Source organism: Taeniopygia guttata, chromosome 32 (assembly GCF_048771995.1).
Source record: "Taeniopygia guttata chromosome 32, bTaeGut7.mat, whole genome shotgun sequence".
Taxonomy (NCBI): domain Eukaryota; kingdom Metazoa; phylum Chordata; class Aves; order Passeriformes; family Estrildidae; genus Taeniopygia; species Taeniopygia guttata.
In genome coordinates, this window is record NC_133057.1 from 2573855 (window position 1) to 2585549 (window position 11695).

The 11695-nt window shown below is 42.2% G+C and overlaps 1 protein-coding gene across 1 annotated transcript; it reads left to right on the forward strand.

Annotated features, from left to right (window-relative positions):
* The first annotated feature begins 209 nt into the window (after nucleotides 1-209).
* Nucleotides 210-2402, forward strand: LOC140681153 (uncharacterized). The gene is made up of 2 exons (XM_072920535.1): nucleotides 210-1497; nucleotides 2358-2402. The coding sequence occupies exons 1-2, from the start codon at nucleotides 256-258 to the stop codon at nucleotides 2400-2402; spliced, it is 1287 nt and encodes a 428-aa protein (XP_072776636.1). The 5' UTR covers nucleotides 210-255.
* The last annotated feature ends 9293 nt before the right edge of the window (nucleotides 2403-11695 follow it).

Here is an 11695-nt window from a genome sequence, read left to right on the forward strand (position 1 = left end):
CGAAAAAAGCACCCACACTGTCTTCAGAAATTGCAAAAGATCTCTTAGTGCAAAAGGCGGGACACTGTGTTGTTTTATATGTATGTTTGCACTGTCTGGGAAGAAAGGGACAACTTGAGGAAACTAAGCAGAGCCTCCCAGGCAGATTTTGTCTCTTTACCCACCCAGGGAAGTGAAGGGCGACACAGCGAAGACTGTGTGCTTTCCGTAACTTAAGTTTGTACCTCCCTGCCGTGGTTTTGGTTCCTTCACAAAATGAGTGATAACCTTAACGATAAGGGTAAAGTTGAATTTTATGCTCTACTAGCTAAATACAATGCCAAACCTTCTCCAGGAGGAGAAGAATGGGCACAAAGTAATTGGTTTAATTTGGATAATTTGGTTGATAGAATATGTTCTTTACGACATGATACAAAATTTAAACTGGGCAGAAATAAAACCATCTTATGCTCAGTTTTGGGAGCTTGTCTTATGGCAGCTGTAGAAACTCGCTTCCAGCGAAGAAGTGAGCAAGAAACAATAATAGACTCCCTTCAAAATTTGGTTGAAATTTTACAAAAACAATTACATGAAGAAAGGAATGAAAAACATTCATTGAGAAATGAGAACTGTGCATTGAGAGCTGCCTTAAAAGAGGAACATGTTAACAAGTCACATAATGCTGATTCCTCTATAAATCCCGAGGAAAAGGAAACTCCTCGCATTAACCAAATTTATCCTCACAAAGAACTTGAGGCAGTAAATAATTGTGGGGAACATTGCTGCTCTCATTTAAGACCCTTAATTAAAACAGAATATAACTATCTCAGTGATGATGATCTTGAACCCCACATCACAACCAAACACATACCATACACTGCCACCGAGTTAGCTGAGCTTAAAAGAGAATACGGACGCCTCCCATACAAATCAAAAACAGAATATGTTTTCCAGGTGTCCTTCACCGGTGGCGATCAAATTAAATTAACTGAACAAGAAGCCAGTGGGTACTGGGGACACGGTGTCTTCTTAACAACAGGAGATAAACGTGACTTGTGGTCCCTGACACAACGTGTGGCTTTTTGGGCTGGGGGAACAAGCCCCTTAGAAAGGGGAGATCCTATAGCTATAATTAGCACCCCTGACCAACTCCTAGAGAGTGTGCCCAAAGCCACTTGTCTGCAAATGATTCACAGAAAGAAATTAATTCCTGGCTTTGAATCCCCAATGAAATTACCTGTGAAGCCTGAAATAATGACCCCTTTAATTTGTGGGCTTCCAGAAACACTCAAACCTACTGCCATAGCCTTACAGAAAACTACAGCAGCTGTATCCCCTGTAGAAAGACCAGACAGATTTCCTAGTAACCAGAAGAACTCTTTGGTTCCCCTTTATGACCTGCTGAGGAAAGGAGTAAAATGGGATTGGACTTCTCAGGAAGAAGCATTGCAATTGCTGATTTTTGAAGTAACAGCTCATCAAGCTCTGGGTCTCGTTCATCCTACAGACCCCTTTCAGGTAGGATGGGGATTTGCTGTCTCAGGATTGTCAGTACACATTCGGCAGCGGGGACCCGAGGGTCCAACAAGGCCTGTTGGTTTTTATTCCCGTGGTTTCAGAGATGCTGAGAAAAGGTACACTACCTGGGAAAAGGGATTGTTTGTGGTCAGCCTGGCTCTCATTGAAGTGGAAAGACTTGCACTACAACTACCAATTGTATTGAGAAGCCCTTTCAATGATACTAAGACAGTCACTACTGGGACCCCCCCTCCTGACGGGGTGGCCCAGAGGGCCTCGGTAAGAAAGTGGTATGCTCAGATTGAACATTACTGTAACATCTTTACAATAACAGAAGGAGCTGTGAAAAATTTGGCAATACAAGAAACTGAGAGCTTGGACAGCAGCCAGGACAAACCTGCCTCTGTAATCCAAGTAGCCCCTCCTTTCTGCCCTGAACAATCAGCAAACTCTTGGTTCACTGATGCCTCTGCTAAACGAGAAGGGAAGGTGTGGACATACAGGGCAGCAGCCCCCCACATTTCCTCTGGTGAACTAATTAATGAGGGAGAAAGCAGTTCTCAGGTCAAGGAGCTGAGAGCTGTCTGGAGTGTTTTCCAACAAGAAGCACAGAACGCCTCTCTTGTCTGTCTCTACATTGACTCCTACGCTGTGCACCAAATGATCCTCATAATCCAGCACATTACCCTGGCCAACCTGTTCTGGTGGACATCCCTTACTATAGGGCTAGTACCACTTGTGCTAAAACCCCCTCTGAATAAATGTGCATGGAAAGCCTCTGGTGCTCTAGGGAAAGAACATTGGATAAATACGTGCAGGATAATTCCATCATTCTAACCTCTTCTGCCTCTCGCTGGCAGGATTCTGTTGTGTTTACTTTTACAGAAGAACTCCGAGGGACATGAAGACCACCTAATTCATGATAAAACTGGTAATACTTTCCTGCATCCTACCACAACCCCATGGCCAGAAACCAGCTGAGTGGTTGCGGTCTGAAATAATTGTGGTAGCATGCAGAAAAAGTGAAAAGATCTCTTTAAGCACAAAAAGGTTTGTACGCACCGAAGCGTACAGGATTGTTGGCACAATTTCACATTAACACAAACTGCAGAAATAGTTTGTCTTTGGTCCAAAAATACTGAAGTGCTTTCTTTTAAGTTTAAAGTATTGATTTAAATACTGGGGAGAACTTGATGTTAATGTTGTGATACCTACCACCCAACCACCTGTTATGCTTACCCCAAAAATTTCTAAAGTTGGACCATATATAATCAGGAAAACTGGCCAACAACAAATATTGTTCAATCCAGCATGGTCTCTTAAACAAGTTAAATTGCTAATGCAAAGCAATGTCTCTGAAATTCAGCCAGCTTGTTCACCTTTCTTGCAAACTTCTTTCCAGGGGTGTACGACCTGGTTACGACAGTGGAACCCTTCTAAAACACAGATGCCAAGAGACATAACTGGTGTTGTGGGAACAGGATTGGGAATTCTAAATAGTATTAATTCAGAAGTATTATTGAATAAATTGGCTGCTACAACTAAAGATTTGACCCAATTACAACAACCATTGCAATCGTCCTTATCGGCCTTGGGAACGCATCAGTGGCTGCTAACAAACATATTACCAAATTGGGAAAAGGCAAATATGAATGACCACGAATTGATAATTGATGCATTCAATGCTACACAAAGCAACGTTTCCTTAGCCCTTAGCTGCATCCAGGCACAATTATGGATGCAGTCAGTTGCTGCTTCAATTATAAGAGAAGGTGAAGAAGGCACGTTTCCTACTGAGATTTGGAAAATAGTTTGGGACAGTGCCACTGACTTTGAAAGAAATTTCCAATCCTGGTAGAATTTGGTGAACTTTACTTATGACCCCACTGCAAACTTAGCCACAGCTTTTGTGTTAACCATACGCAATGCCTCCGTGCATTCAATATTCCCCATTATTGCATTAGGATTGAATCATGATGGAGCCACTCTCTATCCTTCCGAGCATAGAGAATGGGCCCGACAAATTGATGATAAATGGCAAACTGTTAACTTAGAATCTTGTATTGTCCAAGAACAACAAGGGTTCATCTGTGAAGGCAATGCAATTATAGCTCAGGATATTTGTCTGGACACTGAAAAAAATATCTGTCACTTTGAAATCCATCCTAATGAAACTCCTAAAACATTCCTTGTATATATAGGCAATGGATGTGCATGCTTTAGAACTGCTTGTAACACAGTGTATGTAGAAGACACAGTAGCAGATACTAAAAATCATTCAAATTTTTGTGCTTGCAATTTCACTAAAATTACAGGATGTGATTTTTCTTTTGTAGCTCCAGTTACTTCATATCAACTTTTAGAATCTAATTACACGCTGATTCATAAGCTATTGCCTAACCCCATTGGAATGAATCTTACTCAGCAACAGGAATTGTTGCTTTACCAGGACTTAATTGAAATCTTAGGAAAAATCAAGGAGAATGGACAGAAAACACTGGTAACTATTCATCATGATGTACAAGAAATACATCAGGTTATAGAAAGGGTGAAAAGTGATGCAGAACATAGGTGGTGGGATACACTTTTTGGGTGGTCACCTACTGCTACAGGTATCCTGAACAAATTGTGTCATCCCATTGTTGTCCTTTTGATTTTAGTTTTGATTGGCTTTGCTTTATCAGCAATCTTGCTTATTATGAATTGGAGAATGATAAAACAATTAACAAAATTGACAGCTATAATTAATGCACACCACTTGGCTGATGTGCTTTATACTATAGACATCCCCAGGACTATAGACACAAAGCAATTAAAAGATTAGAAGATTGTTTGTTTTAGTCACTTAGAAAACCTGATTTGAATTGTTAAAGATTGTTTTATTAGTTAATTATTAAAGAATTGTTTTATTATTATTTAATCAACTCATTGTTTATTGATTAGAAAATTGTTCCAATTAATATTGATTCAATTTATACTAATTATTGTTATTGTTTTAGTATTTTCCCGGTTCTCTTTTCCCCTCCTTTTTCTTTTTTTTTTCCCTTCTCTGGGATATGCTGCCAACACTAGATGAGTCCTGAAGACTTCACAATGACACTACAGAACCCTGCTGAAGATCTCTTGAGGGCAATCGTCAGTCACGGGGTGGTGTAAGAGGCCATCTGAAGACCCTCACTCATTTGCCTGCCGATTGCCACGAGAAGGAACTCCCTTCCCCCACTGCAGTTCCGGCTTGGAGAAGGCAACAGTGCAGGTGCAGCCGCTGCACCGTTACGTTCTGTTCCCAACGAGGCCCGGCAAGAACTTGGCAAAAAGTTGGCAAGGACTTGGCAAAGACTCAGTGTGGACCCAGCACAGAGCGGCCCTCTGCAATTCCTGCTTCACTCTCTGTCGGAACTCAAAATGTCCCTCAGACATTTTTAGAGGTTCCAGGCCTTGGTCAGAAGCATTTTAGACCCTGGCAAGCAGCTGAAAACAGCTGTGATCTTGAGTTTGAACCATGGAATGAATTACCAACTTTAAAGGTGGAACAAGCAGTCACAGAGGGTTAGATGGTATAGTAAAAGTAGTCACAAATTAGAGGGTAAAATTTTTTAGTATTGTACAGGGGGGGTTTTAACACCTGTACAGGTGGGTTTTGCGTTGTACAGGGGGGTCAGGAGTTCTAAGATGGAGGAAAGTGGGCCTGATCCTGTTCTTCCTCCTTCTTCTTCCTTACCTCCATGTTCTTGGTGATGTTGGCATTTTTCTATTGGTTTAGGCTGGGGACACACTGTTCAACGTAGATGATAGATATTGGCACATTATTGTAAATATAGTACACGTAATTTCTGGTATATAATGTTTGTACCATCCCACTGAGGGCAGAGCCCCGCACACTGCCCTGCAGGACAGACCTGCGGCAGGGCAGCAGAACATGTTATAGATAAGCAAAAATAAACAACCTTGAAAACAGCACAGACGAACTATGGCTTCTTCTTTAGCAACGGGGCAGAAAGACAGAGACTTTCTACAATCTCGGAATCACCAACACCCACAGATTCCGACAAATGGCGTCCCTGCGCGGGCTTCAGCAAGAAGAACAAGAAGAAACAGCAAACAACCTCCAACCTTCATCAGCAGAGAAAAACAAAAAAATAAAGAAAGGAAGAGGAACAGAGCACAAATGCTCTTGGCAGATTCCGGGAGGAGAGGGAGCGGAAAGCTCAAGATAAGAACCTGACCTTCACCAAGACAGCTCGTCTGGAGGACAGCCAGGAGGAGGAAAACCAGAAGCGCGCCTGGGATTTCTCGCCTGTGACCTGCTGGACGATGAACAGTGCCATCTCCGGACTGACCTCGTGGTGACTCAGCTTTTGGTGAGAATGGTTGAAATTAAGAACATGGGGAAGGGATGCTCCCAAGGACAGACAAAAATTTTTTTTTCAGCCCTACAGGGCAAGACTTTTACCCATCTGGTAGAGATAGCCTCAAATGAGATTAAAGCTTTGTTATTGTGGGTGCAATATAATCACCCGCACACAGATGTACATCTTTTGTTTGAGTTAAATTTTTGGCAAGGGATCAATAAGCAACTGTATTACCGAGCCACAGGAAAAAGAAAAAAAAAAAAGATAAGACTGCCGCAAAAACTTTTGCCTTCAGCAAGGACAATAAGAGTCATTTTCACAACGCGGCATTTTAGACTAAACAGCTAAGGCTCCTATGGGAGCACAAGGAGGAAGATGGCCCAGCCAGCTTGGGGCAATTTTCCTCACCAGGGGAAGCAAATTGCCTCCCGAAGAGGATCGGGGAGGTGGTGTCTCATCATGTCCTGTGTCTCCGGGTTCACACTATTCCTCAAGACTCCTCAAATCTCAATTTCTAAGCTCCTCAGCTGCAGAAAATCCCCAGACAGTGAGACAAGCCAGGCACAGACGCAGCCCTCGGTGGGGGAAAGGACTGGCCACTGGTCGAGTCCGAACCCACGGTGGGGGGGCAGCGGCGCCGGCGGCTCCTGGGGGGAGGGGCAGACGTGAGTGCAGAGCGGAGGGAAAAGTGAGAGAGAGGAGAGAACTCGCAGCTGCGCGGGTGGGGAGTTCAAAACAGCCCGCGGTGCAGGCGAGAGGGGGGGGGCAGTGGGAACCACGCGGACGCAGGAGGCGGCGGGAGTGCGGATGTGGCGGTCAGACGCCCGGAGCGCCCGGTGATGCGTTCCATGACGGGAATTCGTGAGAGTGCGAAAGCACCGCCCGGCAGGTGCCGGGGAATAGCTCCCAGTTCGCAGCGGCGGCGCTGGCCAGGCGGGCGGCTGGACGGAGAGCTGGACTCTCCTGTCGCCGCGGCCATGGCAGCGCGCATGCGCGAGACGGTAGAGCAAACCCGGAAGTCGGAGCGGGGATTTCTCGCATTTCGAACGCACGGGCACGGGCGCAGACGGCGTCGGGGGCGGCGGTGGCCGCCAGCCAGCCGTCCGCAGACTGCGCGGTGGCCGCGGGGGGAGACCCGAGAGGCGCGGGGCCGGGCGGGGTGCGGCGCGGGGCTGCGACAGCGCGGAACGCGGCGGCGCGCGCTGATGACGGCAGCAGAGCGCCGAATCGCGCTGGGCTCCAGCGGCAGCTCGGGGGACGGCGCGGGCCGACCCAGAGCAAAACAGGGACAGCGCCAGGCCTGACAGAGAGAATGGGGGGGGGGCGTTCCCGAGGCGCGGCCGCGCGGAGCCGGTGCAGGCGGGCGCGGTCGGTGCGGGGGTTCCTTCCCTTGTTCCCATGGCGACACAGACAGAGAGGGTGAGCAAGAGAGAGGGGCGCAGCCATCCTAACGCAGGCAGAAGCGGGGTTTGACTGCACCAGAAATGCTCCCGGTGCTCTCATGCCGGTGCAGATGGGGGCTGAGCAGAACCAGTTGCAGGGATTTCCTTTGATCACCCTTCTCCACAGCAGGTGCGAGCGACGCACCACCCATTTCCTTTCAGCAGCAGCGGCAAACAAAAAAAAATCACAACAGCCACAGCAAACAATCTTTTACAAGCAGCAAATATCCTACAGCAATGCTGAGGGATGAGACTCCCAATTTTCACCCTGAAATGAAATTCCATCAGTCAGTCGCTTTTTGAAAACCAGTCAACACAAGGCCTTTTTTAAATCTCCCCAATGTTTCTAAACACTAACCCCAGATTTTTCAGTTAGGTCACAGAATTGATCGAGCAGACACGCCCAGCCGGTGTGATGATAAGTAATGATTGTGGAACACAATGTGAAAAAGAGATATCATAATGAAAATTGATATAGAGAATTAAATAGCATGAAATGTTAGTAATTTATTATATTAAGGTTTAAGTTAGGTTGTATTTTAACGTTTTATTAATGATAGAATTGATTTTTATATAGTTGGTTTGCGTTTAAGTTAAGTATTGTTTAATTAGAGTATATCACTTTAAGTTTATTTTAGGTTTGGGCCCTGAAGAAGTTAAGTTTATAAAGGTTTAATTGATGATGGATTTATATATTGTTAATTTGATACATATGGATTTCGTAAAGTTAATATAATTTAGGGATTCTTTACTAAGATTGTTATATATTGAGTTTAAGTACTGTTTGATTCAAAAATTATTTTAAGTTTTTCAAAGGTCAAGTTTATTTGGCAGCAAAGTTTAGTTGTTTTTCTTTGAGAACGAGAAGGTTTTGACTGAAACAGTTCACAAAGTAATAATGAACATTGGTTTAAGGAGAAGTTATTGGATTTATTGGATTCTTGGTTTTGTTTTAGTATTTTCTGTTTTATTATAAGTTTATCAGTATATAAAAGTTGTAAAGGAATTTATTTTGAGTTTTCTGAGATTGATTTCATTGTTTAAAAATTAGTTTTATAGTCTGTTATTTCTTTGTATAGTGATACAAAAGGCATTTGTTTTCAAATCCTTTATTTTTAACTATTTAAGTGTTCTATAAATGTTATTGTTAAGAAATTTTATCATGTTATCAGGTGAAGATTTGTGCTTCGTTTTTTCATAGTGAATTCTCGTATGTTTTATTGTTGTTTATGTAATCTTATCCAGGTTACATGCCAGTTCTGAAGTCTCATTTTGGATTTTAACTGTATTGTGCATTTTTCTAGGTGAACTTCCTAATTCGTTTTTATATCTCTTGTGAGTGGAATCATTGCATTTCTATTTTTCATCATTCTCAAATGTTTTTCAGAAAATCTCAGAGAGAGGTGCCTGAAGCACTCTGACAACCTCTTGCCATTGTTAATCTTACGATTTCTTCAATTGGCATCCTTTTCCTTCAAAAGAGTTTCAAGAAAAATGAATCTTTGTGTCATTTGATCAGTTTATTGGTTTGAACTTCAAGTGTTTATTTTATAAGAAAATGTTATAATAGGTTGTTATGTTTTAAGTATTATATATGTATTGTTGGTATAAGTTTTGTTTTATATAATATGTTAAGGGACATCTCTCCAGTTTAAAGTTTGGGTCCTGGCCAGACCCTGATTTTAACTTGGACAGATGAGTTTGCCAGCAAAATTCAGAGGTTTCTGCACAAAAATGAATGATATGCAGGTCATTTTTGACCCATCAATTTGATTCTACAAATGTTACAGCTGACACAGCTTTGAGGTGAAACTTGCCAGCCTTGTCCGGGAAAGGATGCCAAGGGTTTTCACTGAAAACAAATGTTTCAGCTGTTTGCAGACTCTGAACTGCTGTCACAATGTTTCTAATGATCGTGCTTTGTTAATTTTTATATATGCTATTTAGAATATCTTTCTTTTAAATTTTCTTGAATTGTTATCGATTTTGATAAGTTTTATGCATTTTATTATTGAGGTATTTTGTCTTGTTCTATATTATGTTTTATATTTCAACTTTCTTGTTTCAAAAGAGAAGAAGAGAAAGAGAGAAAAAAGGAAAAAGAAAAAAGAAAAGGAGTGAAGAAGTGCCTGAAATAAGGCTGAAATGAGGTTGAAGATTTTGTATGTTTTAATCTCTTGATATAATTATTTTGCAGACTTGATTTTGCTGATCATTGAGAAAAATATGAAGAGAGTGCTAGACACTGGACAGATAAAATTGAAAAAAAAAAAAATCGTTCAAATAAGTAGCTTTGAGCAAGGATTTTGTTAATGTTTCCACAGAAGTTGAAAGTGGGTTTTTTTAGTTTGCAGACCCTCAAAAACAATTCTTACAGATTTAGAGATGGGAGCTCAGATCATTATTGTGGCAAAGACCAGATTGCTGACAATGTCAGGCAAAGATTTCTTAATCATTCATTTACATTTAAAGAAGAAATATTTTGAGTGGACAATCCAAAGTCACAAGATTTTTCAATCACGTTGTTAGGGCATTCAGAAGTTTGCACAGTTCGTTTTCCAGCACACAAAATGTTAAATGTAAAAGTGAGTTTCAGGGAAAAAACAAAAAAGAAGCCAGGAACCAGTGGAAGGAATGACAGTATTCACTGATGGTTTGGGAAAAAACTCACAAATCAGTGGTCACATGGAAAAAATCAAAAAACAGGGAAATGGGAATCAGATATCAAAATGGTACAAGGTTCACCACAATTTGCAAAATTGGTAACAATAGTCAGGGTTTTTCAGTTATTTCAGAAACCCTCAATCTGATCACAGGTTCAGTGTATGTTGCAAATGTGATCAAACCATTAGAGGAATCACTTTTAAAACATACAGACAAGGAAATTTTATATTCATATCTATTATGCATGAAAATAATCCTAGAAAAACAGAGAACATTAATAAACACATCAGAGTGCATTCTTCACCTCCGGGGTTTTTAGTAAAAAGAGAATGCTCATGTAAATAGACTCACAATGCCCATCTTGCAGACACTGCCAGACATTTTTGAGCAGGCAAAATTGAGCCATGCATGTTTTTACAAAAATGCACAGGCATTGATGGGAACCTTTCACCTTTCTGAAAACCAGACAAAGGAAATCTGCTTGCCAGAGAACCAGTTTGTGCAGTCTCCTGTATCTACAGGAGTGGTTAATCTGAAAGGTTTGTAAAAGCCTTCAGGTGTGGCAAACTGATGCCAGAAAATATGTGTCTTTTGGGAGACTCGAAAACATTTATATCTCAGTTGACACATTTTCAGAGGCGATTTTTGCATCATTATATACAGGAGAGACCACAGAACATACCAGCAGACATTTTTTATAAGCATTTACATCATTAAGAGCGCAACAAGAAATAGAAACAGATAATGGTCCAATTTACACAGGCAAGGTGCTTGACAAATTTCTGAAAAAACAGAGAGTCAAACATATTTTCAATATTCTTCATTCTCCCTCAGGTCAAGCAAGCAGTGAAAGAACACATCACACCCTGAAATCCACTTGGATAGACAGAAAAGGGATGAGGCAGGGTTGAACAAATGTGTTGAATTCTTTAAATGGTTTTTTCTCAGAGCCCACTCTACTAATTGTCAGATATGCTACAAACAGCCCACAGGAAAAACTAAGGGAAAATCCTTTCGTTTTGATCAGAAACCCAGAGTCAGGACAGATTGAAGGTTCATTTACATTGATAACTTGGGGCGAGGGTTTCGCTTGTGTTTCTACAGGACGAGGACTGAAGTGAATGCCAGCAAGGCACATGTAACCTTATCGGGTGCAGACGCCAGTGGACCTGGACCCAAGAAGCAGAGAGGCAAGCACGCAGACGAAGGCAGACAACAACACTGCAGACGTCTCGTCGGACAACGATTGATCACCCAGAGACTTGGGGCTTTTTCTGGGAAATCAAGTGTTGTTTGGGTGTTGCTGCATTGCAGGGTTTCTCACAGAGGGTGGGGACATGGACATGGGATTCAGACAGATAGTGTTCATGTGCTTCATTCTTTCACTTGTTGCCTTGGGCAACAGGACAGACTTTCCCATGAGACAACCAAGGGAAAAAGTGTGGGAGACTTTGGCAAAAGCAGCAGGTCTGGACAGCATTTGCCTGACCCATTCGAAACCAGAGAAACCATTTTCAACATGCTTGGTAGGTGTGCCAGTGGAGGGATGGTCAGTCCCAGGGGACATCCTTCCAAGGGTTCTGAAGTTTTTTTCAGATCCTGTGGAGGGATGACATGTTTGGACACAATTCCTTCCTGTGGCTCACTTTGAACCTCTGGATTTGGACATTTTTGGGTCAACAAAAATGAAATGGTGCATCAAATTTAATTCATCAGGAGTGGCAAAGACAGATAATCATA